This window comes from Phalacrocorax aristotelis, chromosome 13 (genome assembly GCF_949628215.1).
Source record: "Phalacrocorax aristotelis chromosome 13, bGulAri2.1, whole genome shotgun sequence".
In the NCBI taxonomy this organism is placed as follows: Eukaryota; Metazoa; Chordata; class Aves; order Suliformes; family Phalacrocoracidae; genus Phalacrocorax; species Phalacrocorax aristotelis.
The window spans coordinates 15,696,383-15,723,783 of record NC_134288.1 but is presented as its reverse complement, the minus strand read 5'-3'; the positions used below and the strand labels follow the sequence as shown (position 1 = coordinate 15,723,783).

Here is a 27,401-nt window from a genome sequence, read left to right as displayed (position 1 = left end):
CCTCTCCACTTGAATGAAGGCACAGACTTTGGGGTGGCACTCGGAAAAGCGACAGGCATCGCCTCCCAACCATGATTACAGGCATAAATACCGCCGAGGGGGCTGAAAAGCCTATTTCTGTCCCCTTAGCCAGCTACCTGGAAGGCTGCACCGCCAACCTGCCGCGGTCACCCTCCCACAGCTCCCTCCAGAAGGGCGCTGGAGGGCGTTTAGCCAGGCAAGGCAAGACAAGGCAGGGGGTTGCCTTACGCCGTCCCGAGCGGCAAAACGCCGCCCTTAGAGGCTTTTTTCCCTCAGACTCGAAGCGCGCAGCGCTCGCCCCCCCGCACCGCGCCTCCCTCACACGCGGGGCGGCGGCGGGCGGGGCGGCCGTTCGGCTCGTCAGGCCTGATCGCCCGCGCCGCTCGGCGCGCCGGGCCGGGGCTGCGCTGCCGTTGCCATGTTCCGCCTGGTGCGCCTGGGCCCGCCGCGGCCGCCGCCGCCGGTTGCGCGCAGCCCCCCGCGCCGCCTCCCGCCCGCCGCCGTCCCCCGCGCCTTGGGCTGCGCTCCCCGCATCGCCCGGGCTGGCCTCAGCCCGCCGCCGCTCCTGGTAACGCTGCGATCCGCCGCCGGCATCTCCGCCAAGGTAAGGGCGGGGGCGCGGTGCGGGAGCCCCCCGTGAGGTACCGCGGCCTCGGGGGCCGCCTCCGGGGGGAGACGCCTTGGTGCTGAGCCAGCGGGTCGCGGCTTCGGGTGCAGCACAAGTTGGCCTGGAAGTGTTTTGCAGCTTTTAGGGGATGTTTTCAAGATTAGGGCTTCAGCTGGCACCGCCTCGGTGGTGGTGGGGGGCGTGGGGGTGGGTACTCCCTGGGAGCTGCGGGCTTTGGGCGCTTCAGGTGAGTCACGGAGAATTGAAAGAAGGGGGGGGGTCCGGTAATTCCCGCAAGCACGGGGAAGGCCGGGCGTTGCTGGTGGCGGTGCCTGAAAGGGATTTCTGAAAGCGCCGTGGGTTTGAGCCCCCGGAGATGGCTCGCTGGCGGGCGCCTGCAGGGTCCTGTCCGTGCCTTGTCACGGCCGAGAGAGAAAACACGAGCGTTCACCCCATTAATTGTGTGTTTCACCGTGGTTTAAGCCTTTTATGTTTTGAAGAAAGGAAGGAAGAATTTGTATGAATTCGTACCATTCATTGTTTTGGGTTTAAATTTGAAATGACTCTGTGCAAAAACCAAATGAAGGCCTTACAGGTAACTGTGTCTTACATTATTAAATCATGTTTATGTTGGGTTTCTGTAGGAGACAGGGACCTGCTTTACACTTGCTTGTGCCAAGACTGTGAACATGAGCTTTACAAAGCCTCACTTACAGTTTGATTTCTACAGCTTAATTTCCAGGTTAATCTCTGTAGCCTCATTACAAAACATAATATGGTGTTCCAGTTTTGTTTTCATGCCTTAGTAGGTCCAGAAGCTGAATCTTTGTCTCAACAACGGGAATAAAATTGGTTTTCTAGCAGAAGTATTGTAGCAGAATTATATGGAAAATAGGTAGCTTTCTTTGCTAAGTTGTACGTTATTCAGGACACGACCGTACCAGGTGGTCCAAATAGTATCTGTTGAAGTGGTACTTTTTTTAACATGTTGCTTCAATACCATTTACAAAACAGCCGGCATGTGAGCCTGAGAGCATGAGTGAACTGAAATGTACTTGGATGATGAGAACAAGATACTTTTGAGTCCTTATGATCTGTCTTGGAAGCGTGGCTGTAAGACCCAGAGTTCCTCCGAGGCTAACGTATCTCTAGATTGTCAGCTCCTGTTTTCATGGCAGCTGGCTGAAGAAAGTCTTCATGTTTGGCTCCCTAAATAGACAATTGTCGTCTTTGGAAGAAAAATCCACTATAAGCTATTAAATCTTAAAATACCATTCAAACCGTGGCTGACATTTCTGGCTTTTAAGAAAATCACCCTGTTGAACAAATGAGTGTTCTTGCCTCAGCATGTGATGTTGATCAAATTGTTAGAACAACTTTTGGCAGAAGGTATTATGAGACTGTTCAATAACTCAGTACTTAAATTTTACAGACTGGTAGTTAAAACAGCATTCTTCCTGCCTCTCCCCCTGCCTGCCCTTTCCTATAATAAAACTGAAGAGGAAGAGAATGACTTCTGAAACATGGTGAAGTAGCAGCCATGTGTAGTACAGCCATGTATGGAATCTAATTACTTCCAGTGGCTGAAAGTAATTAGATTATCTAACTATGAATCCATTCCTTTGCATAATGAGCTTGCTTCAAAAAATACATATTTGAACATTTTTTCCTCGTTTACCCTTTAGGATTAAAACTGTGTGGTTTAAGCAATAAAAAATTTCTCTCTATACTGGACATTTCTTAGTCAAGTTTCAGTTTCTATTCAAATATTGCTTCGGCTTATAAGCCAAAGAAATAAAAATCATAATGTTTTCAATTATGGTTGAAAAGAATCAGAATAAGCTGAACTACACAATTCTCTAAATACATATTTATGGATCAGCATGATTTCCTGCCAAAATTAAATACAAGGTAACAAAAATTACGATTAAAAAGAAAAAAACAGCAGCAAACATCAGGTTTTGGGTGGGTGGTGTGCTTGGTATGGTTAAAATCACTGAGTAAAGCCAGTTCATCCCACTGTGAGTGTTACAAAAGGAGCCTGTCTTGTATCCTAATTTACAGTCCCGCCAAGTCCAAGGATTAATCAAAAGTATTTTTCTTCTAATTTGCGTGCCTTGACACCGACCTAGGGTAGGACAAAGCGGTGCCAGGCACCCAGCAGCTGTACCTGTCCTGTGGGCAGCCAGGGCCTTTGGTCCTGCTGTCACGTCACAACTGCTGCTGAATTCAGCTGTAAAGAAAGGACTCTTCTAATCTTTCCAGAAAACCGCTCACTAATTAGAGAAAAATCCTGAAGACTTTGTGGAAAAGTTTTCTTTCTCCAAGTACTATTTCTTCTATGGCAAGTATGAGGGGGTATCCAAGGGCTGTCTTACTGGCAGCGTATATGCCCTTCTTTGCCTGCATTGCACTGTCACCTTGCTTTGGGGTATATTTTAGTATGAAATTATGCACCTTAAATTTACCTGGATAAAAAGCTGTCAATAAATTTTACTATGACAAACATTTTCAGTGAAGTTAGGCTATTTACACCGGCACTGGCATGTATGCATAGCTATTGTCTACACCCTCACAATGGTATTGCCTGTTGCTGTCGACAGTAGCAATTCCCCAAGCCTTACTTTTTTCAGCTGATATAGAGAGGGTGATTTATAGCAACTTAAATGTTGGACCTGGTCTATCAGTAAGTTGTTAGTGAGCCAGCATCAGCCTGGTATCATGTAGGCTTCCAGTGCCAGCAGCTGCTTAGCCCTTGAACAAAAAGACTGTTACAAGAATTCATGGTGTAAAGCTGAGCGGTGGGCGTAAGCGAAGGTCTCTCTGGCACCTCAGTCTCATCTCTCGAGCAACTGTGTGGGTGTGCGTTGGCACGCATTTGGATCAAATGGGAGACTGGGACTATAACAACTCTTTCTAATTATGAAACTTGCATTGTGTGGGAACTTGCACCAAGCTCAGTGCATCCCTTTGGTATGAACAGTTGGGAAGAGGGAGCTTGTATGGGCTGTGCCACAGGCATCTGCTGTCCTCATGCTATCCCAAAGCGTTCTGGACAGCACTGTGTGCAAGCCACTTCTTTCATCAATTTCAGATTGGTTGCACTGACTAGAATATGACAGTGTGCTTAATGCTAATAAATGCTTTAAATTGCTTTCTTTTTAGGATGCAGGTGTATCCCCTGAAAAGGCAGCCACGGATCCCAGTGGTGAAAACAAGAAACCCAACAAATCCCAGCAACTGAAGCAAGTTTTTAAAGAATATGGTGCTGTAGGGGTTTCGTTCCATGTTGGAATTTCATTAGTATCTCTAGGAATCTTCTACCTGGCTGTGTCAAGGTGAGGTTTGTAGAGTTGTCTGTAGCCTCTAGGTAATGGTTTAGCAAAGAAAAATAACTTACCATTGTGCTTATTTCTGGAAGGAGACATGTACTTTATGCCCATTTGGTCTATACACAGTAATCCTCTGAATTTTGAGGGTAGATGGATCCATAAATGGATTTACTCTCCCATCAGGCATGGGAGAGGGTAGATGTACGTGGTCTTTTTGCGTAGGTTCATGGTCCATGGTGGGCAGGTGAAAACATCAGAGTGGAGGCTGCACCAGAGTAACTAGGCAGATGAGAGAATTTATTTTTGTTTGCAGAGGTATCTTTTGCTCTCAAACAGTAGCATGGTCTGTACAGATAAAGCTATACAAAAGTGCTGGAGCTTCCAGATAAACTTATTTTTCTGGTTGTTGAACTCAGTTTCTGCAGCTGAAACTGCAGAAGGCAACGGCCACTAAAATGGGATTAGACTAAAAAGGAAAATACTGGATAAATTGTGTAGGAGTCAGGTGGGAAATTGTGTGTGTGGCTTCTGGTGGGAAAGAAACAGACATGTCTGTTGAGTATCAGGTTTTTCAGCTGAGGAAACATGGAAATATGTTGTTTCTCAAAACATTCCCTGCCACTTACTCTTGACTTCAGTGGGAACATGTGAATACCTGATTTCTCTCATTTACTACATCATGGCACAGGGTGACAGTGCGATGTTTTTCCTTCAGGTATGGTGTAAGTCCCAGTTACAAGATGCCCTACAGGCAACTGATGGGGGAAACCTTGGAGTAACAACTTCTTTTGGAAACTTACTCCAAACATAGGAACCTTGTTGAAAGCTGCTGTGTCTATAGAGAATTAAAATATTAATGGATTTGGTGGATAATGCTTATTTGAGATCCGTAACATTTCCTTTGCTTGCTAGATTTTGGATAAGATACTTGTCATTTTAACAGCTTTATACTCCTCTGTTAGAACACTCAAGACTAACAACAGGTACCTTATTTAGTTTGGGTTGATCTATACTTATGTGGTAAATTTCATCAAGACACAGAATAGACTTTATTGTAAATCTGGGAGAGATTAATTTCCAACATGAATTCACAAATTTCTAACTTTTTTAAAATTCAAAAGTAGAGAAATAGGTTATTTTATCAGAAGGTCTGATAGAGGTCTGCAGTTACACAGTTGTAAAACTAAGATCACAGCTTGCCAATTTATGGAAAAAATGCGCATCTGAAAGTATTGCATGTGTTGCTGCTACAGAAGTAACTTGAGCTGTTACTGCCAAAATAATTCATTGTTTTTATTATTTAACAACATCTAGATTTAAACATAAATTCCAGAGTTGGAATCATGCCATGTTAAACTCCCTGAAAAAAAATAGCACTTTTGAGTTATTCTTCAGCATGCAACCTTAAAATGAGCTGAAAAAAATCTTCTTTTCTTTTTCCCCAGTGGTGTGGATATGACTGCAGTTCTCTTGAAACTTGGTTTCAGTGAATCTTCGTTGCAATCTAAAATGGCTGCTGGCACAAGCACATTTGTGTTGGCATATGCTATTCATAAATTATTTGCTCCAGTACGAATCAGCATTACTGTAGTTTCTGTGCCATTTATTGTCCGATACTGCCGGAAGATTGGTTTCTTCAAACCTCCTGCCCCAAATCCATGATGATTTCTTACCGGTTTATATTCTGTTTTTTTAAATGCTCTACATCCATGTAGCTTTTCAGCTGAGTTTCTTTAAAAGACTTGTTTGAATTCATGTTAATGCTGACCTCCTCTTGCATTTCTTACTTGTTCTTTCAGGTAAATGTTACACTGTGAAAAGTGCCGTCATTATCTTCTTTCCCTTTTGCCACCTCTTCTTTAGAAAAACCTGTTTAAATGCTATCTGATTTTCACTGGAAGTGCTAATATAAATGCTTGACAATGAGCAGTCTCTCTAGAACACACAGTTCTGGGACTTTATAATCTAGCTTTATGGGCCTTAGTTTTTTTTCTTGTCAAAATAGAGTGGCAGCATTACTTTATTACTGTGTAGTAATAAGATTATTAATAACAATCAGAGTAAGACTTTCTTCCTGGTAGTCTATGAAATAAACAATATCCTGCTATATGAATAGTTCTTTGGGTAAGCATATATACTGGAATTGAAGGTGGTAGGTGGGCGTTTCTTTTGTTACAAAAGGCATATATTATGACCCCAGTCTTGCAACACAACACACATGCTGAGCTAACTTACGTGGGAGTACCCGTATGCTTAATTATTGCACAGTGATAATTGTTTTAGCCAGAAGGGGTGATGCACCACTCTGAAACTACAGCTCCTTTGTGGTGCTTCCATGTTTCAAGATTTCATTGTTTGAAAATGTGCTTTATTTATAGGCTAGGAACTGGCCTTATTAAAGGCCTTTTTTTTTTTAATGCCTATAGACTCAGAAGCAATCCTGAGTCTACTGAAATCAGTGCAACCAGAATTACCTCCTATGTGAACATATTCCAAAGATCATCAAGTCAGAGGTGAGGTATCCATGAGTTTTTAATGTATTGAGATCCAGCTTTGTACTGGAGACACATTTTTATCTGAAAACTAACCCAGCAGCTTTCTGCTCCTGTGGATGAAATGCAAATCTGCACCTGAAGTCCAGACATTACAATTCATAGCTTCTCAAGAGCAATTCCTGTGCTTTTGACAGACTGTTGAACATACCGACTAGATGTGCTTTTCATCTCATTTGGACACTGTTCCTATTAAAAATAGCTGCACATGCATGTATTCACATACCACCTTTCAGTCTACCTAAAGACCGGATCCCAAAACCAGGTAGTGAGCGTAACATCCTGTGGTAAACCCAGGTTTCAGACTTAGGACTGTGCTTCTGTGAGATGGCTCAAGCCAGATCTGTCAGTCTTTTGGGCCAGTTCCTCCTTCCAGGTCTGCTCCTTTTACATTGCCTGCTCTGGCTGTGCTTACACTTACCCCAAGGTGGCTGTGACACAGATCTGGTCATCTGATTAAAGCAAAATAGCAGGAAATGACCCTGGTCGTCAGAGTCATGTTGGTTTGGGTTTTTTTGTGTGCTGAAGTTTAGCAAATTGAGAGGAAGGAATTGTGGTTAGGATGGGGGTTGGCTGAGGGAGGGAAGGAGGAGCAAGTAATTTATTTTTGTTATAAGCAACCTCTTAATTCTGCTCAGCCATAACAGTAAATTGCAGCCCAACTCCTTTCCCACTCAAAGTGCAACCCAGAGGCTGGTTAGATGCTCTGAGGATCCTCATGCTCACAAGTGGGCAGGCAGAATTTGTGCTCTAGAAGATGAGTCACAGCCACATGTATCCTTGTACCTCTGCATTATTGCTGCCCCTTGGTTAAATCAGAGGTTTTCTCTGAGACAGGGAAATCTGGAAGAGGTATATTTTACTTCTTCAGCCCTGGGGAAGCAAGCTGATAGTAGAGACTGACACCTGAAAACAAAGAACACCTTGACAGGAGTTCAGTGGGGCTGTGCTGTTAACCCAGATGAGGGTTTAGGGTCTTAAGATGGGAACAGTTGCAGCAGCAAGCAGGTACATGTGCTAGAGGCTTGATATGTGACACAAACATAGCTGTACCTGTAAAGATGTATTATGTAGTTAAACATGGCTCAAAATACCAGCCCTAGGAGCAGAATGTGGTGAGAGTCAGCCTTGCAGTGTGGCCTGCTTCCATGGGAGCTGTAAACTGCCACTGACAGACCTTTTGTCACGCACAGCTGCTTGGCTTGCTTAAATGTGAGCCAAGGCTCTGCTGCTTCATGTAGCCCCATGCATGCAGGAGAAAGGGCTGTCAAGTTTGTTTTGACTAGCTGCTTATTTAAAAAAAAAAAAATAATACAACAAAGGGGGGTGTTCCTGTTTCATGCATGCTTTCGCTTAGAGCTGGCTCAGCAGCAATTGGAGGATAAGTTTCAAATCAGCTTGTCCCTTGAGGAAGCTTTGCCTTTACCCTTGAACTAATCTATTATTATACCTGTTACATGGATGGAAGCTTATTGCCGAGTGGTTGAGGGGTAAAAACCACATTATCTCCACAGCAGTGGAAGGGTTACCATGCTATGACAACACGCAGCCAACGCTGCTGGAGCTGTCTGTGACTTACTACATCCTAGCATAGCTAGAGTCTTAAATTCTAAGTCTGTCTTAGGAGTAAGTTTTACTTGGGCTTTTTTCTTTTTTCCCCTTCACAAGGGCCTTTCTGTGGTGCTTTTTTTTCCCCTACATGCCCTCTCTCGGTCTCAATTTAGGGCAATGTTCTATTACCAAGGATAACAAAGTTATTCCAGAATAATCACAAGGCATCCTTGTTTTCTTCACTTAATCAGTCATTCCTGATTAGTATGTTTTGTCCTAAAGTTCATAGAAAAGCAGTAGTCAAGTTTTGTGGGTTTTTTTAATCTTCCTGTAAAGCAGGAGTCATTTAAAGCAAATGCACCCAAAAGTTATTAAAAGTTACCAGCACTAGAGATTTTCTTGCTGTAAACAGAGCTTCATTTAAATTATGACCAGAATTCAGATTTACTTAAGATAAATATGGCTATATAAACTACTGGCAATTTGTTTAGATGAAGGGTTTTTTTTTGCAAAGTATATTTTAAATTAATTTGAGAATATATTTTGAATTCTAGAATCCTTGCTTGTAAAAGGATCATTTTTTTAAAGTTGTTTGTAAAATAGTGAAAATGACCTTAAAGTCTTATAATAAAAATACAATAAATTGCTTTCTCTTAGTTTGCTTGAAGTGTTTTTCTGGAAAACAGTTGATTTGTGTGTTTTCTTGGCGAGTGGCCTGACCCTTGCTACATTTTAGGGAAAAATGTCTTACACCACCAGATGTTAACGTTAGTTCCCGTTACATATCCTGTTTGATAAGAGTACTTTCCCAACCCTTCTCTTTGAAGTACTTTCAGATGCTGTTTGTCTTTGAATAACTGCCTTAAAAAAAAAAAACCCCAAAGCACACACAGCCAAGTAGCCAGCCAAGGTTTCAGTGGCTGTAGAAAACCTACAAGGTAAATAGCAACACATTTGGTACTTACCTTGTAATCCTGCGTTGTGATTGTAGAATAGTAAGTAGCCACATCTACTTTGTGGTACCAGCACTTTGAGCAAGAATTTTATACCAGCTTCCTTTTTGACAGAGGTGGGAAGTAAACTTATTTTGTGATCACAGATGAGTCAAGCTGTGCTGATGGTAGAGAGAAGTGGTTACGAGACAGCCAGTGGCAGTGCTAAATGCCATAAGGAACTTACTGTGGCAGTATAACACAAGTCTTTATTTGAAAAGTTGAGTGCTCACATTGGAGACAAAATTAGAGACAAAACAACACACCATTTTTAGGACACTTTGAGAAATGCATTCACCTCACTCAGTTTCAGATTACACCACAGTTATGATACCCTCTGCAGCCCAATAAGTTAGGGGGCAGGTATCTCCGGGATATTGCACTGTTCGACAAGCTAGAACGACAGCTTCCTCTTACTGTTGGAAGAATGAACCATTACCAGGAGAGACCACATCATAAGAGCCTTGAACAGCTTAATACTTACATCAACAAACTTGGCCCACATGTAACTGGATTTCAAGTATATTACGTATTCCACAACCTCCAGCTAGAAGTCAAATAATTTTACATTGCAATTAGAGTTTAAAGACGACAGCCAACCCAAAGATTTGCAATTCCAATTGCCATTGGATTCCAAGACCTGCTTTTGCTATTGTAAGGATTACAGTAGTCAACAGTTCAAGATTCCTCTTGCTGATCCCATGAGGTCACCCCTGCTAAGACTGTGTTCTGGATGGGGCAGCAACATCACTCTTTCTGCTGTCGGGCACCTTTGTAGAGTTTGCTGTAATCCAGGGATGAAGAAGTACATCCTTCAGGGGCAGTCGATGGAATGGGTTATGCTTCAGAAGCTTTGAAATTAAATCCCTCGCACCTTCTGTTACGAATGGAGGAAACTTGAATTCCACCTAAGGAAATGGAAGGAGGCTGAAGATGATGCAGAAGTTCTTTGGCAATAACCAGACTAGAGACAGAGAGCACTACCCTCCAGGTAGGTCAGGAAAGGAAAGCTGTGTCAGCCTTGTGGGCTCTGCACCTCATGCCTATTGAGGTGAGATTAAGTAATTTCATTATAATCCTGAAGAGAACAAGGTTCTTGCTGCTTGTATTAGTTAAGCTGGTGTATTTTTAAACATACTTCAAACAAGATTAGTTTGCTGGAACCTGTCTAGGGCATGCAACAGGAAAAGTTAAGCTTATGTATTTTCAGTAACACCTTGAATGTTAAATAGTCATTTTATAAATCAGAAAAGGAAAGATGTGAAAAGGATTAGTTGCTTTATGAAAGGTAGCAGCTCAGATGTGGGCAGGAACAGGGTAGAACCAAGGGAGTAAGGCAAGGTATCTTCAGGTCTCTTAGTCATTCTACTGAATGACTGCAGGTAGTTTTAGGGATCTAGTTTTCTGCATATCTTTGTCTTGCCACAGTTCTAGTTATAACACATGCCCCCCTTCAAGGTGACCATTTAAGCTTCTGTAAGAACAGAACTGAAAGGCAGCATGATTCAGCTAATCCAAGCAAGCATTGGCACATACCCTGGAAATAGCTCTGTAGGTTTCCTGGTACGTTTCTGCTTCAAAAGGTGGCTTCCCTACAAGGAATTCATAGCACAGAACTCCCAGGCTCCAAATATCCACCTTTTCATCATGTGTTCTTCCCTCAATCATTTCAGGAGGCAGGTAGTCAAGTGTCCCACAGAGAGTCGTTCTCCTGAAGAGGAAAAAGTCCCAATTACTTACTGATGGTGGCAATTAGAAGATCCATTTCAAGAGCCAGAGAGAAGCTAGTGGCGGCAATCATCTGTACCTCGACGCTGCCCACCCCGGATAGACTCAGCACCACCAGAATAGCTGGTAAAGAAGTTCCTGCAATAAGTTTTCTACTTTTGCTTTAAAGCACCTCAGTCACTGCATTCAGTCTCAGCCTTCCTTTTCTCATCCAGCTCGCTAGATCAGATAGAGTCTTCCTCTGTCAGGTGCAATTCAGACTAAATAAGGACATGTCTTCAGTATATTGCTAGTATGCTGTTTGAACACAAGCACTGGTCTGTCATCTCAGGGACCACTAGAACCCTACACCAATACACCAGCCTTTACTTGTCCAAGGTTCAGCAAGTTTTGAACTATACAAGTTGAAACAACAGGATAACAACACTCCCTCTCTGCTACACCAGTTGACTATTAAGACCTTTGCTGCAGTGGCCCAGTTCTTAAAGGATTTTCCCCCACCCAGTATTTTAGGAAGTTCACATTTTCCTCCATTCCACAACTGTACGCGTGCCAAGAAAGCTAACATTTTCACTACAGAAGTATTTCACTGCATAAGATATATATTGCATTCTCACCTGGAAGATGGAGCATGCACAGACCATCCAAAGTCAGCAATTTTTAATTCTCCGGTCGAGCCAAGCAGCAAGTTTTCTGGCTTGATGTCTCGGTGAATCACGCTCTTTGAATGACAGTATGACAGGGCATCTGCTAGTTCTGTGATGTACTGTAGAAAGAGAACAAGTCTTTAAGGTATACAGACACTGTCACTCTGGCTTATCTGGCTACAGTATAGCCTTTTCTAGGCATAACTAGTAGCTTAACTTAGAGCAATTATTCCTTAAACCCTCAAAGTCTGGCAATACAGGCTCTGCCTGAAGTGACCAAGCACCTGCAATCTTAAGCAATGCTGAACATTGTTTATTAGTGCCATACGGTAATTTGTCTTCCCAACTTATTCCTTGTAACAAGCGCACAAGCAAACTAGCATCTAAGGAATCTCTGTTTCACACAACGGAATACAGAACTTGATCTGAAGAGCTAGCTTTATGCTGCAGATATGAAGAGCAAGTAACATATAAGAAGCTGGAACAACCTACAGTAGCAGTTCTTTGCTCATCAAACTTGGTAAGCTTCTGAAGTTCTTTGTAGACTTCTCCACGAGGTGCGTACTCTAGAATAAGGTAGACTCTTGTAACATCGTGGAAGTAGCCGTATAATCTGAGAATGTTGGGGTGCCTGCAAAAAGATTTAAATATTCTTCTGAATAAGGCATTTGTCCATATAACTTTAATTTCCCTTTCCTGCCTCCCCGCTTTGAAGGTGGGCATAGGAACTTCAACATCTCATAAGCATTCCTTCAGCTCACAGCATATCCACTAGAGCGCTTCATAGCGGATAGATGGCATTTATCAAAGCAGCAGCTTAGGCTCCCTACTAGGGAGCAGCTAGCCAAGAGTTTGGCTAATTCCTATCTTCTTGAACATATCTTTCTACAGCTGCTGGCAGAGTAGCTTACCACTAGAGGCGCCAATTCCCATGGGTTTGGGAATTTAAGCTTAAACACTTTAAACACTTTCAGCAAAACAACCCATTTCTTCAGCAAGTTGGGCTTATTTTCCAGGAAATAGAATACCAGAAACAGCTTAGACTCTTGAGAAACAGCAGTTAGCCTCGTAAAACCAAGCAGCGGACAAGGGTTTGGTTGTTTGGGTTTTTTTGGCAATAGGAAGGTTTGTTACCAGAGGTTACATCACTAAGAGCTAGACAGAGGTCAGGCTTGGTGCAGAAAGGCAAGAATCCCAACTTGCAATTTCACACTGTCACATGTTTAAAAAGCTTCCCTTTTCTTCAGCAGGACATGTTATCATAAACAAGGTTACTTTGTTTATTTGACCATAAACCAAGCAAAGGGTGTAACTGGTCACTAAGCTTTACCTAAGATGAGACTGTATTTCAACTTCTCTTCGCAGCTGATGTTCTACACCGGCTTCCTCAAGTTGCGTTTTAAAGAGCACTTTCAGTGCAAGAATAAATTTACTCTGCTTTTCACGTGCCAGGTACACATTTCCAAATTTTCCTTTCCCCAGAGGACGACCAATTTCAAAATCATCCAGAGACCACTGCCTCCTGTAAGAGGAGAGAGAGTTACAAAAGGCAGATACTTCTGTGGCCTTTGACTCCTAAGGTACAGTCAATAATGTTCCTGTTCAATAGACACTTAGTGATCTGGGCTGGATTTTAGTCTTTAGGAGAACACCACCAAGGGAATAAAGTACGCACTGAGACTTTCAGAAGAGTTCTGAAAGCTAGTCTCTTCCTTCTGAAGTGTGCAGAGATACGAGCTTCAACCACACCGCTGCAAAGTCCAGACTGCGCACACCGACCCAGGCTCACTTTGATTCACGTAATACAGATGCACTTATGGTGCCTGTCAGAACAGTACTGTTTACAGTAGACACAGCACAAATCTAACTTCATCCTTAGCTCAGCTCCTGCCTCCCAGACAGACGGGGGAGGCTTTGTTTTCAAGTGTACACCCTGTGTCTGGAGCAGTGGCTATCAGTGCTCTCTCATGGGAAGAGGCAGTACTCATTTAGCCAGAGGTTTTCTTTAGATTACAAGAAGTCCTTGTCCCTGAGAATTATCAGGTCAAAGTACACTTTCTTAGAGTGTCTTGTGTTGCCTCTGTGAAGCCTAGGGCCATTGGCCTCCACAACCCAGGGGATCAAGTAGCCTTCAGCTTAGCTGCAACTTAGTTGCAGCATGAAGTCCTAGAAATTAAAAGCAAGCCTACTCCAACAGGACTCTGCTACAATTCAGGCATGCAACTTACTTTTTAGTAGTTTCATTTTTCTTTTTAGCAGTCTCTTCATTCTTCTGTTTAGAGGTGCTTTCTGCTTCGGAATTTTTTGCTATGTGTAGAGAAGTAGATCAACTTTATGAACCAGACCCATGAACACAGTATAAAATTCATCCAAGAGCAAATCTAACCACTGTGCACTATCTGCCACAGTTCTTCGAATACATTCGATGACACTTTGAACAACCTAGTGCAGCTTACTATTGGCAAAGCAGCATAGCCAATATCAGTGCTAGCAAAATTTAATTTTAAAAGCTTTCTTAAAAAAATTAAGCTTCCCCCCCAGAAAAATCAGTATTCATGCTAATCTCTTACACAGAAGAATACTGTGAAACGCTGTGATGTACGAGTGCCAGTTACATTAATTCACAGCTGAGTAGCGAGCACCTGGAAGTTTTCCAGCACCCACACTGGCTCTGAACAGGTAATCCTGGCAACACGGGTAGCGCAGCAACACCTGCGCTGCACCATGCGCTGCTAGTCTCTTTCTGGCCTCAGCCAAGTACTTCTCTGCAGGGCTGTCTCACATCATCAACATCAGCTTTAGGCTTTCTGCCCTGCAGTGCTTCATAGAATGAGAGCATCCCAAGTGTCGCAACTGGATAAATACATGTACATTTTCTTCAGAATTACCAGGTACTGGAGCCTGTTGAGGTTTTTCATTGCTCTTGCTTGGAACCTGAGGCCTAGTAGTCGGCTGGACCACAAACTTTGGTCGGGGCTGCTGCGATGTCTGGTTATTAGACAGTTTTTGGTTTGACAGTACAGGCTTTTGTGATTGCACGGGAACTCGCTGGGCAAGGTTTGAAGGACACAGAACACGTTGTGCTTGAGCTCCACTGTTCAGTAACCGGCTCTGGGCAGAATGCTGAGACACTGGGACACGTTTCGGGCCATCCCCAATGGGGTTAGCAATCTTCAAAAAGAAAAATTACAGATTCATTGTAGAGTTGCATACTGTTACCTTTATGGCCACATTCTGGAGAGCAGAAAAAACCCCACGAAGCACATTAAGAGGGGATGTTACAGTATTCTGATCTTACGTTAAGAAGGAAAACATTCTTAAATTTCTACGTTGTCGAAAACTTTTTCATGTCAACAGCACGCTTATTTATAGCTAGAAGAACTTTTCCACACATATCCAAAGAATATCAGCCAAAAGTGGTAAGACAGCAGACCCTTGCTATTAAAACGCACAGTGCTTTGAATCGCTTGCTTTAATGCTCATCTTGCTACACCTTGCACTGCAGTGTGAGTTCAGCAGAACAAAGCACCGTTATTTAGTAAGGTTCAGCTATCTGCTTTTAATAAGGGAAATTAGTTTAGGCTTACATTTAAGACATTCTTAGCTGTTTTTGAACACTTTGCCTACAATTAAGTTCAAATGCTAACGATTAGCTTCTCACAATTTTTTGCCCTCTGGGGATACCTGTGCAACAATTTGTACTTTGTTCTTCTCTAGATATTAGCCTAGACAGTCTTCTGGTTCAGTTCACTGAAAATAATGTACTGACAGCTTGATTAAAAAGGAGCTTTGCCTGTGCTATTCTGAATCCTTACCAAGGCCTCTTTGGTTTTAAATTAAAATAATGAAAAAGTGCCTGTGTTTCTATGTACAAAAATATGTGACCAGGGAGATCCTGAGCACCCCTGTGCAGGCATGAGAGCAGCAATGTTAACACAACATGTGCTTTTGGAAGCCATATCTGGAATAAGTGACTAACACACGTTTGTTCTCCTTAAGTGATCTTAGATTACTGTTAAAATATTAGGATTTTCTGATTCAAGTACCAAACACCAATATTAGCAATTAAGAGAAGTAAGCCTCAGGCACCGTACTCCCCAAGATGGGGTTAGCACTCGTTTCTTGCACACAGAAAATACAGTTTCAAGACACTTTCCTCCCTTTTTGCTGCTCAGTACAGCTGCCGATAGTTACCACAGGCCGTTTGAAGCCCGCAGCCATGGCGTGACCGGAGAAACGCACCCGCCCACCCGGTCACTTACTCGGGCAGCACGGCCAGGGCACCCCGCGAGGTTCTCTTTCGCGTTCCTGTCCATAGCGCCGAGGGAAGAGCCGCACACAGCTCGGCCTAGGGCGGAGAAGCAGGGACGGGGGTGAATCCCAGGCAGGGCACCGCGCCTCGGGGCTCTTTTTTTGCCCCGTATCTCTCCCAAACCCCCCCAAACCCCGGGAGGCCCCGCGCGCCACGCCGGCGGGCAGGATCCCCCCCCCCCGAACCGCAGCGGAGCTCCCCGCGGCCTACCTCTGCTCCCTCCGGCCGCTGCGGCTGTTTGAATTCAAACCACCCTCCCTTAAATACCCTTTAAACCACCGCCTCTCGCCATTGGCCCCTCTGCCGCCGTTCGCGCCCGCCGATTGGTTCCTTTTCAACTGACCCGCTCTCCGATTGGCTCGCCGCACTCTCCGCTCGTTGCGAGGCCGAGCCTCGTCGCCGCCGGCCTCTGGGGCGCATGCGCAACGGCGGCCTGCTGCGTACCCCGAGTCGGTCCGACCCGCCCGCCCCGAGGGCGGTGTTTGCGCTACATGCGTACTTTACGTACCGTCTCTCCGCCGCCGCCTCCTTCCGTACTCCAACTGCGTGGGCCGGCGCCCCCGCGTACACACTTCGCTCCGCAAAGTCCCTGCCCGGCCGGGTCCCGCGCTACGCAAATCGCGTACGCCCAGACCACCCACCTGTGGCAACGCTACAACTGCCCTCCCCTCCTCGCAGCCGCTGAGGCCCGGGAGCCTACTGGGGAAGGCCGCCAGGTTAGTCCCGCATCCCGCCGCGCACCGGCCGCTTCCCTCTCCTCCTCCGCGCAGCCCCGGGCCTGAGGGGAGAGGCGGTGCTGCCACCTCGCGTGGATCCGAACACGAGTGGGGCCGGGGGCCATTGTGTCCGGCCGCGCGTGAGTGCCCCGGTTGGCAGCCGGTAGCCCCGGGGAGCGGGGGGACGGGCGGAGGGGTGAAGCGGGCCTCTGCCTCGCGCTCGCAGGGACGTGTGGCCCGGGGCGGCGCTCCATGTGCTGCCGCTCCTGAGGACAAGCGTGAAGGGGTCGGACGCCTCGCCTCGCCTCACCACCTCGCCTCGGCGCAGGGGACGCCTGCCCTGAGGTACCTCCTCCAACCCCGCGGACCCCTCGCCTCACACCAGCGGCGATCCGCAGCCACCGGTACCTTTCCGACACCGGGTTCCTGAGGAGACGCCGAGCGGCAGCGGACGATCGAGCGGCGGTTTGTGAGTAGCGGCGTAAAAGGAGGCGCGAGGTTGCTGCAGCGTCTCCATTGCCGGCTGCCACGGTGGTCCTGCTCACACCGGTGAGGGGGACCTCGGCCGCGGAGCGACAAGCGGCAGCCGAAACTCGGTTCAGTACTTCGGGCCTCTGAAGAACCGCGATTGAAGGCAACTTTTAACTGTCTCTGTGGTGCTGTAAAGAAGCGCGAAGGGGACCCAGGTGTGTGTGTTGGTGTTTACAAGCGGTACAGGATAGGTAAAAAGAAGATGTCGGGTCGTCGTGTCGCTGCGGCATGTGATAGACGGCAGCTACCACGGGGCATGGGTAGCATGGCATCGCCGCTCCTTGACCCGCGTCCACTTCGGCTGCCGTTTCTCGAGGCTGACGTGAGTAGGGCTTTTGGGAGGGTTGGTGGCGCACGCTCGGGGCAGGCTCTCGGCCTGCTGAGCAACCGCGCGGGCTGGCTGCGTGCGGTGCCTGTGACCACGCAGCCCGGGCGGCGGAGACCCCTCGGGGAGGCTGCGGCCGCTCGGTACCTCACGGACCCCCCCTCACCCCGTGTCCCCCGGGGTCGTGGCCGAAGCGGGATGCTCCGTTTCGGAGCTTTCCAGCCGGGACAGAGGAGGCCGGGCCCTCCCGCTGTGAGGATCCGGCCCCGAGGCTGGCGGCGGAGGCCTCCAGCTCGGCGGAGGGGGTGCGGGACCCCCGGGGCCGCCCCTCCCCGCTCCGCCTCCCCCCCCCCTTCCCAGCCCGGCCCGGCAGGGGGCCTCCCCCGGTGCGTCACCCGTCACGTGACCCAGCGGGTCCCGTCGCCCGACTCGCGGTCACGTGATGCTGCCGTTCTCTTCCCTTTCAAGAGTCGCCTCCAATCGATCTGCGGGCGCTCGATGCAGCAGCCTTCGCGGAGGAGCATTCTGCGGTCCCGGCCGCCGCCGCCGCCTCCTCCCCTGCCGCCGCCGCCGATCGATGCGCTCAGGGCTCCGGTCGCCATTTTAGGGGGAGAGCGAGGGAGGCAGAAGGAAGGGTCGGTAGGTACCGGGGCCGCGCCGCGCCCCCCCCCGCTGCCGGCCCGGCCCGGGCCTCGCCCCCACGGCCCCCGCCCGAAGCCGCCCGCACCCACGTCCCGGCCTCCGGAGCCCGCCCTCCGTGCCCGCCTGCTCCGGCTAAGCACCGCCCGCCTTCATTCAGCCCCTCGCCCCCTCCCCGCCCGGGCACCGGCCGCGGGTCTCGCCGCCCGGCGCCGGGAGGAGTCCGCGGGGAGGATGCGGGCCCGGCGTGGGAGGGCGGGAGCGGGGTGAGGGCCGCGGGGCGTTTGAGTTCCCTGCACGTTTCGCGGTGCCCGGCTCCGCCGGGGCTGGCGCGGCTGGGCGAGAGGCACCGGCAGAACCGCTCTGCCAGCTAATGCCGCATCGTTCCTGCCCTCCCCGCCGCACCTCCGCACGGCTCGTGTGCTCTTCATTGCCGAGATTTTCGTTTCTACAGCAAACAAGTGCAACAGGTTTTTCCTTTTTTGTTTTTTTTTTGCCTTTCTATGTCTCTGGATCATACCTAAGATACAGCAGGATTTTGTGTCCGCACTGAAATTCAGCATTATGTGCTTTATTTAAAGGTTGTGCCTGTTTTCATGCAACTCTCTTGTATGTGATTTTTCTCCTTTCTTTTTATTTCAGGCCCCTCCGAGGCATTCCTTGCTCACAATGTATAGAACGAAAGTCAGTTTGAAAGACCGCCAGCAACTTTATAAACTGATAATTAGTCAGCTGCTGTACGATGGATACATAAATATTGCCAATGGCCTGATAAATGAGATAAAACCGCAATCAGTCTGTGCACCGTCTGAACAACTGCTGCACCTAATTAAGTTAGGTAAGATGGAATAAAAAGCAAATGTAGGAGTCCAGTTTCTAAATCCCTAGCGTAAGTCCTTGTGAATGAAAAGGTTAGTTGTACTGGAGAGTCATCCCTTATGCAAAGGTTACGTCTTGTAAGAGCATAACATTTTCATGTATTTAGATACGGCCTTTGTCTCGGTGACTCTTTTTGAAGGGCATTCTGGTTCGATGCTCCGTTCTTCGGTATGCGTCAAAAGCAAAACGGGTCGCTGAGTGTTGTCAAAATCTGTGTGTTTGAACTTCTTGTCACACGTAAGAATACCTGGCCAGGGTCCTGGGTGACTGGCAACCTTCTAAAAATATGCTCCACTAAACGGGATCACCGAGTCCACAGACCTAATAGAAAACTGACCCGTGCAGTTCTCTGCCAACTTGAGAAATATTTTCTATATGATCTTCCTGGCCGTGTTGGAAAGGGAGCAAGCCCTTCCATGGGCAGTCTTCACTAACATTTATATGTCAATCTCAAGAAAACAAACATCACAGTTTAGGGTCTCGGCAAAGATATCACCTGTTCTCTCTGTATCTTTCTCTCTGAAAGTATATCTGTGAGGTGGTATGTAGTCAAAACACTCGAGCTGCTGTTGAAACAAGCTGACTAAGATACTGGAAGAGGTCTAGCCATAACATCATGTCTTCTCTGTATTGTAACTGAACTGGTTTTGCTGCCTGAACTAGTTGAGTTCCAAGAGTATAAATACGTGAAGCCTGGTACCTGTTTGAAATAAGAATGCCAGACTTGCCGTTTGTAGATGAAAGCAACAAAAACTCTTCTGTTGATCGGTTGATGATCGCAGTTAGGCACATAGCTGAAGATTATCGTGTGTGCCCTGTTACTGCTTCCAGTGCTGAACTGTCTTTATTCTGTAGATGCGTCCTGGAAATAAAAAAAAGTCTGTAGAGTGGGTGTGAAGAGGAGTAAAAATTTTCATTTACAATGCTGGGATAGTTGTGGGGAGGGTGGAGGTTTTTTTCTTCAATGCAATAAAACGGAAAAGATTTGGTAAATGCTTCAATTTTTTTACTTCAAATTTCGTGTAATAATGTTGGGGCTTGTTTCTCCCTCTGTAAAAAGCAGAGTAGAGGCCTGTCGATGGCTTCAGTAACTGGTTATCAGCACTTACCATCCTACGGTATTTGCTGGTTATATTTCCATGGATAATGTTAAGAGCTGTATTCTGCTCTGGCATAGCCAAAGTACTTATTTCTCACGAGAAGTACTGCTGTGTAACTACCTCTGCTAGCTTAGCTGTGTTTAGCAAGAGCTGTCTCTCTTGAAACCTGTCTCGTAGCCGCTGCAGAAGTCTGTAGCGTAGATCTGGCCACAGCCTAGCTGTCTAAGGAGAAAGTTAACCTGGTTTAAGTGCATCAACTTCTCTCTTTTCAGGAATGGAGAACGATGACAGTGCTGTTCAATATGCAATTGGACGGTCAGATACGGTAGCTCCAGGCACAGGAATTGACTTGGAATTTGATGCAGATGTACAGACCATGTCTCCTGAGGCTTCCGAATATGAGACTTGTTATGTCACATCTCATAAAGGACCGTGTCGCGTAGCGACGTATAGCAGAGACGGACAGTTAATAGCTACAGGATCTGCTGATGCCTCAATAAAAATTCTTGATACAGAGAGAATGTTGGCCAAAAGTGCTATGCCTATTGAGGTAAAATATGACTTGAATCGTAACCGCTTTGTGAATTCTTGAGGTGCTGTCTGTGTCATGCCGTGTCTGTGCCTTGTGGCTGGCTCAGTGGGTTGGACTAAGTATCTGTCTCGCCGTATTTCGTACTGCAACAGCGGCTCATAAAGTACCCTTGAAGAAAAGGAAGAGGAAATAGGGCAAGTATACCTGCGTAACTTCTGGCAGCAGTCTAGAGAATTGAGCCAGAAATTGCTTCTGATAGTTGCTGATAATTGCTGTATTCTGTGAACAGAGTTAATTTTTGAACCCACTTCTGGCTTCTACAGCCTCCAGTGGCTGTGTGTTTCAGAACTGTTTCACAGAATACGTATTTCCTTCAAATTTTCTCTGATGCAGTTATCAGGGAGCAATTTAGAAGTGGGGGGGTTTGCACACCAAATTCTCAGCAGTGTCCTGTGTGAGTGAAAATTGCAGTTTTTACCCAGTTGGTACAGCTTCCCTTAACTCTTACAGCAATACAGTATTTTGATTTGGACTGCTTATGAAGGTGGTATGTTTTCTTGCACCAGTTCTCTGCTACTGCAACTAGTTTGTCCTTGAGCAAGTCAGCTGACCTTTGTAAAGACAGAGGGTTTTTTTCTGATAACATAAAATGGGCCTTCAAATAGTTACGGTGATAGTGATTACGTGCCTCGTCGTGTCAGAAAGGTAGCTGTTATTTGGTCACTCTGGCCAGCGTAAAACCTACTTTTTCCTGTCGAAAGCATGTTCTGCTTCCTAACGCTCTAACTTGTTGAATGTTCTTTGTAGGTCATGATGAATGAGACAGCACAGCAAAACATGGAAAATCACCCTGTTATTCGGACTCTGTATGATCATGTGGATGAAGTTACGTGTTTAGCTTTTCATCCAACAGAACAGATCCTAGCATCTGGTTCAAGGGACTACACACTTAAATTGTTTGATTATTCAAAACCTTCTGCCAAAAGAGCCTTCAAATATATCCAGGTTAGATACGATACCAGTTCAGAGCAACCAAAGCTTGAATGTAAAAGTACTGAGGTATCAGTGAGCTGAATTGTGTCTGAGTTTGTAAGTGGGTAGGTCCAGAGTACGCAGCTGCAAAACTGGCAGGCATCGTGGTAACTACGTGCTAAGAGTTTGTGCGTAACGGATACCTGCATTCTTTAAATCTAGCGCGTGTCTGCCTTTGTTAATCTAGACCAAATCTAATATGGGTAACTCTGAAGTCAATTATCTTTGTTTTGGAGGAGAGTTTGGGATGATGATGTGGTGGGCTTTGGGGCGCGTGGCCAGCTGACAAAGCCTCCTGTGGCTTTTGTGCGATGTCCCAGGAAGGAGCGGGCGCTGCGAGCTGCTCTAGCATAACATCTGTGATACATTTAAAGGTAGCCTGTCATTTTAATCCATAGGAAGCACTTTCTGTTTTGCAAAACCAGAACACATCGTGCTAACTGATAATTTAACTAGTGTTTTAGCGCTCTAATGCCCCCAGAATTGACACTTCCATTTCAGAACTTTTTTTTCTTTCTTACACCAATTATGTATTTTTGATCAAACAGGAAGCAGAGATGTTGCGCTCAATTTCTTTTCACCCTTCTGGAGATTTCATACTTGTTGGCACCCAGCACCCTACTTTACGACTGTACGATATCAATACTTTCCAGTGTTTTGTGTCTTGCAATCCTCAAGATCAGCACACTGATGCTATATGTTCAGTAAATTACAACGCAAGCGCAAACATGTATGTGACGGGAAGCAAGGACGGATGCATCAAACTGTGGGATGGTGTTTCAAATCGCTGTATTACTACTTTTGAGAAGGCACATGATGGAGCTGAAGTCTGTTCTGCTATTTTTTCCAAAAATTCAAAGTATATCTTGTCAAGTGGAAAAGACTCTGTAGCTAAACTGTGGGAGATATCCACCGGTCGCACGCTGGTCAAATACACAGGTATGTGGCAGGTGATCTTCCAGGTACCTTCTTTTTCAGGTGCCGACCCACGGCAGGGGTAGTAGTGTTGTCAGAAGAATAGTTATTCTTAAAAGCAGTGGGAGACTGCTGCTTTGAGGATAAATTGCCCCAAATTTCTGAAAAAGCTTAATGTAGACTAATTCCAGAAGAGAAGCTGTGACTCTCCGATATCAGTCAGTGGAAACCTATTTAGTCTGAGTAGATTTTGGAGACTTTTCTGACATCATTACTCCATTGCTTTGGAGGGATGTTGTCACTAAACAAGGGGAAAGTAAAAAGGAACACTGCCCTAAGGACTAGGATGTTTGTGCAGAGGGTTTTGTTCTCTAGTGCTTTAGGGTGTTTCAGAAACGGCGATTATTAAAATAGCATTGTGGCTTTTCTTGCTGGTGATCACCTTGATTTTGTGACTTGTCCATTTGTTGCTAGACTAGGGGCACAGTTTAAACTGGAAGGGTCAGGACTAGCACCTAATCCGTTTCTGGCTAGGGTAGGCCACTTCCCTGAGGGGCACCAACCCAGGCAGGGGGAACTGAACCTACTTTGGGGCAGTTGTTTAAGCCATTAGACTCTTGAGCAAACAATGGCTCTATTAAGCCATGGCAATTTTCTGAAAAACAGCTACAGCTGGTCCATTTCTTTTTTTTCCTTTTTTTTAAATTTATTTTAAGGATGCAGTTGTGTGCAAGGTAGTCACACGCGGAGCATGCTGGCAATGGTCCTGCTGAGATCAAAGCAGGACCTAAGAAATGGTGAAGGATGTAGATGCTTTGCATACAATAGCAGCTATGTGCCGGAGGAAGCTTTGGGTCAAGCAGTGATGTGCTTAAGCATTAGGAGTCAAGCGTAAAAGGGGAGAGGATGCTGGAAGTCTTGTGTATTTGCTTTTGGGATGCAGATGGTCCTTCTTTGTCCGCTTGCTCTATTTTGCTCTCAACCAGCAGGGAGCAGCACCTCCTTGATAAACTCTTGGAAAGCAGCAGGTAGGATGCAGGTGTGCGCGCTGCAAAGTAAATGCCTGTGTATGAAACACACGTTTTATTTGAAGGAGAGGTAGGGAGGGAGAGTATGGCCAAGGTAGGTCGTACAATGTGCCGTGCGCTACATACGTTAAAAACAAATGTCATTGATAATGAGAATCTGTGTATTCTGCTACCTGTGGTCTTTCCCCTTGGTTACAGCTGCAAGCCTCGTACCAAAAATGTACGGCAGAAGCGCTCTTAAGTGGGTGTGCTCATGCTGGGTGGTTGGACTTGACTGACACGGCTGGAGTAGTTAATCTTTGTGTCCTCTTAAGAAATTTTAGAATATACCATGTATATAACTACAAAATAATACTAATTGATTCACCTGCTGCATGTGGAAGTGGTAGGCTAACCGAGAAAACAAGGCTCCGTCGCAGACCGCAGAACTCGATACTTTCTTAGGTCTTTGGAAACTTCATAAAACTGATCCTATTTGGGTTAATATTTTGCTGCATCCATTTAGGAGCTGGTCTGAGCGGACGGCAAGTACACAGGACGCAAGCTGTCTTCAACCACACAGAAGACTATGTGCTGCTTCCAGATGAAAGGACCATAAGCCTCTGCTGCTGGGATTCAAGAACTGCTGAACGGAGAAACCTTCTTTCTCTGGGGCACAACAGCATTGTCCGCTGCATTGTCCATTCCCCAACCAATCCTGGCTTCATGACCTGCAGCGACGACTACCGGGCTAGGTTTTGGTACAGAAGGTCAACGACGGACTAAGGACAGCTTTATGAAACAGTGATTATCCAGATTCATTGTATCATCGTGTATTGATTGTACTGCCAACAGATGCCTAGATGAAAGCCGTGCTGTGTCTGGTTTTTAATTCTGTCAAATACGGCAGAAAATATCAAAATACTGACACGTCAGTTTTGCCACACGCTAATTTTTTTTATTAGCGTGTGTGGCGTTAATTTTCAGAAGTCATCTCTAATTGTACTCCAGGAGTGTGTGGGGAAGAATAAAGTGATCCTTGCAGGAAGGATTAAACTTGTTCTCCTGTCTTTCTAAATCCCACAAAAGATAATGTGACTGTATCTTGCTCAAACTGGGCAGTGTGAGCCAGTTTTGCTCTGCATTGTATCTGTTTAAAGAGTGGATTAGACAAGTAGCAGCAGAGCTTGGCAAATATTTTAATGAAGCCTTAAGCTGCCTTCAGTTCCAATTCATTCTTTGTAAAGCTCTGGTTTGTATCTTTTAGTCTGGGGTTTTTTGGTTTTGGTGGATCTTTTTTTTTTTTTTTAATTGGCCAAGCGAACCTTCTGTTCTGAGCCAGCCTTGTGCCATGAGCATCTGAAACAGGATTTTAAATTGTTCAGATGAATTCAAGAAATGGTGTTCTAGTTCTGGTATTAAAGCTCAGACTTGAAATCTCAGCTTCTGTTGAATTTATCTGACCAAGTGGGACCTCGAAGTAAATTGATAGTTTTTTCAAGGAGTAGCCACGTTGCAACTGTAAAATGCGGCAGTGCTGCAGCATGCGAAAATGAGAATAATTTTGCCGTAGAGACTTCTAGTATCTTGTCAAAGGAATGGTTGTGCATATTAATTTTTGTATATGTACCCCAGAAATGTCACTTTGCCGTTTTTTACTGAGGAATTCTCATTCTGTAAGTCTGTTACACAGCACTTGAATTAACATTCTTTTTTTTTATTATTATTCAAAAACCCAGACTCACTGTTTCCTCTCCCCGCGCAAGATGCCTCCCCCAGTAGTCCGAGTTTCCCATCCCGTTCAACAGAAGTACAGACCATTAAGAAACTCTGTGCTTAAGCCTTCTGTAAGTTTGAAAACTCACTACTTATTTTTACAGCTGGTTGCCTGGTTTTGAACGTGTTCGTTGAGGCGCCCTTGTACAGTGCTCGGGGGGCTGCCTCCGGCCAAAAGCGCAGCACTTGCTTCCGTGAGGATTTTCAAATGTGAGATTGTTCTTACCGCTGGACTCAGTTGCCGTTACCGCCGATGAAGTGTCTTGTCAAGGGCTGACGAGGGTGCAGGTTTTGTCTGTATTTAAATAAAGATTGCCTTTGGAAAAGTTATTTAATATAGAAAGGAAGAAATGTATTCGTTTTCTGTCTAACAAAGGAGCAATGAATAGGGGAAGGCTCTGTCTTTGGGGACCTCTTAAAGCTGGATCAGTTACTTGTGTCACATCTGAATCAGGCATAACCACAGACTTGCGGCATAGAATGGGGGGGTGGTTTTTTTTTTTCCTAAGGTAAAGAATGAAATACGGTTTTCCTTTTAAAAGCTACTGTTATGCAAAGTATTTCCTAGGCCAACCATCGCCTTCGCTCCTCTTGTGCCGCCCTTCAAGTTCTTATAACTTTAGAACGTAAGGGAGGCAGGAGGTCGCGGTTCTGGGGGCTGTTTTGGTGGAGGAAGGAGGAGAGCCAAAGCTTGGTGGGAGGGGAAAGGGAAGCCCTGACACCCCGTTACTGCGGCGCGCCCGGCGGCAGCAGCCCCCGCTCTCGCAGCCCCCCGCTAACGGGGCGGCAGCGGTGATTCGCAGCGCCACACTTGATCCGGTTCTGTTAAAGAAGCCATGATTGGTACGTTTGCCGCCGGTGTTTGGACTCTTGATTTTCAAAACGCTGTTTCAGTGTTTTAGGTATTAAACCACCGCTGTGGTTGACAAGTTAGCAGCGCGCCGGCTTTCACCTCAAGCATGCTTAATTCTGTGGTCTTTTAACTTGCAGCATAGCATGGAGTTTTATTCTGTCAATGCAAAGCCATCTTGAAACTCGTACTTTTCATACTGTGCATCGTCTTGCTCGAGGTGAGAAGCTTGGGGGTTTTCTGCGTAAGAAATAAGGGCTAGAAGAAACGTAACTCATCCTGTTTAAGCAGGTAGCGCGACCCCAGAGTGGAACAGCTGAGCACCGCGCCGGGCCAGGGGTGCTGGGGTAGGTGAAGGTGGCTGGTTGGGGACGAGGCTACACCGGGTGCAGAGCGAGCGCGCGAGGAAGCGCGGCGAAGGGAGCCGTAGCTGCGCCTCGCTGAAGAGGGGTGCGTACGCGCGTAGTCCCGTTAGGTCTGCGTTTGGTTGAAGGGGATGCATCTTTTCTCTGAGCCGAGTCTGGAGGTATCTAAGTAAACATTCTTCATGTGATGAGGCTGCTGCAGGCCGAGGGGCTCCATGCCTAGAAGCTGTCCTCGCATCGATTAGGATCCCAGTGCAGCCGCTTGCCCGTCACGAGTTGCGCAGTCCGTACCTCTCCGTAGCTACACCCCAGCGAGCTGCTCAACTCGGAGCAGCGCAGTCGTGCTCGGGACTTATCGCCTCCTCGGGAAAGTCTCCATCACCTGCCGAAAGGCCCGTCGTATCCATCGGGCACGTAACCTGCTCCCGCCTCTCCTTGGGAGAAGCTGTGGCGGAGACGGGGCAAGGAGGTGCCGCAGCTGACGCCAGGCCGGCGAGCCGTGCCCGCGTGAAAGCCAAGCAGCTTCGGAGACAAGCCGTAATTACGGTTTTGTATCTTCCGGCCTTCAGCCTTCCTTGGCACGCCGCTCCAGGGAAAGCCTGTCCTAAAAGGCCACTTCTGGAATTAGGCTCGTTTGCCACCCCTTGAAACGGATTTCAAACTTTCTGCTTCAGAGGGGGTGTTGGTCTGGGATCAGTATTTCTCGTTCCCTGGACGCAAGAGCCTGGCTTTCCACCAGAGCTGCCCAGTGAGACCAAATCCCAGCTAAAACTGAAGCGCAATAAAGGAGAAGTTAAGCGCGGGTCGGGCTAGGAAGCTCTGCGCGGGGCTGTGAGGGTCCCTTCAGCCTCGCCGCAGCGCCGCTGCTCCGCTCGCTGGGCGGGATATTGCGGGACAGGAGCCGCAGCCCACGCATTTCCTCGCATGCCTGTTCAAGCCTCGGTGCAGCCAGGAGCCTTTCGCGCCGTGGCTGCCCCCAGGTAGGGATGGTT

The 27,401-nt window shown here is 46.6% G+C and overlaps 3 protein-coding genes across 8 annotated transcripts; 2 read left to right on the top strand and 1 right to left on the bottom strand.

The window, feature by feature from the left end:
* The first annotated feature begins 295 nt into the window (after positions 1-295).
* Positions 296-6,067, top strand: FAM210B (family with sequence similarity 210 member B). The gene is made up of 3 exons (XM_075108910.1): positions 296-625; positions 3,794-3,966; positions 5,406-6,067. Exons 1-3 carry the CDS (start codon positions 440-442, stop codon positions 5,620-5,622), a joined length of 576 nt encoding a protein of 191 aa, XP_074965011.1. The 5' UTR covers positions 296-439; the 3' UTR covers positions 5,623-6,067.
* Positions 6,068-9,244: 3,177 nt separating this feature from the next.
* On the bottom strand, positions 9,245-16,274 carry AURKA (aurora kinase A). 3 transcript variants are annotated; one of them, XM_075108908.1, is made up of 9 exons: positions 16,251-16,274; positions 15,693-15,778; positions 14,319-14,601; positions 13,659-13,737; positions 12,761-12,952; positions 11,923-12,061; positions 11,401-11,549; positions 10,592-10,766; positions 9,245-9,963 (listed from the first exon to the last, which is right to left on the bottom strand). In XM_075108908.1, the coding sequence occupies exons 2-9, from the start codon at positions 15,744-15,746 to the stop codon at positions 9,772-9,774; spliced, it is 1,263 nt and encodes a 420-aa protein (XP_074965009.1). In that variant the 5' UTR covers positions 15,747-15,778; positions 16,251-16,274; the 3' UTR covers positions 9,245-9,771. The 3 variants fall into 3 exon arrangements, with proteins under 3 accessions (XP_074965009.1, XP_074965010.1, XP_074965008.1); XM_075108909.1 differs by lacking the exon at positions 16,251-16,274 and adding an exon at positions 16,086-16,114; XM_075108907.1 differs by lacking the exon at positions 16,251-16,274 and adding an exon at positions 15,953-16,011.
* Positions 16,185-25,524, top strand: CSTF1 (cleavage stimulation factor subunit 1). Of its 4 annotated transcripts, none has more exons than XM_075108903.1 (8): positions 16,185-16,458; positions 16,685-17,311; positions 17,783-17,953; positions 18,596-18,791; positions 20,205-20,482; positions 21,272-21,469; positions 22,045-22,435; positions 23,945-25,524. In XM_075108903.1, the coding sequence occupies exons 2-8, from the start codon at positions 17,192-17,194 to the stop codon at positions 24,202-24,204; spliced, it is 1,614 nt and encodes a 537-aa protein (XP_074965004.1). In that variant the 5' UTR covers positions 16,185-16,458; positions 16,685-17,191; the 3' UTR covers positions 24,205-25,524. The 4 variants fall into 4 exon arrangements, with proteins under 4 accessions (XP_074965004.1, XP_074965005.1, XP_074965006.1 ...); XM_075108904.1 differs by having other exon boundaries at positions 16,214-16,458; positions 16,787-17,311; XM_075108905.1 differs by lacking the exon at positions 17,783-17,953 and having other exon boundaries at positions 16,317-16,458; positions 16,787-17,311.
* The last annotated feature ends 1,877 nt before the right edge of the window (positions 25,525-27,401 follow it).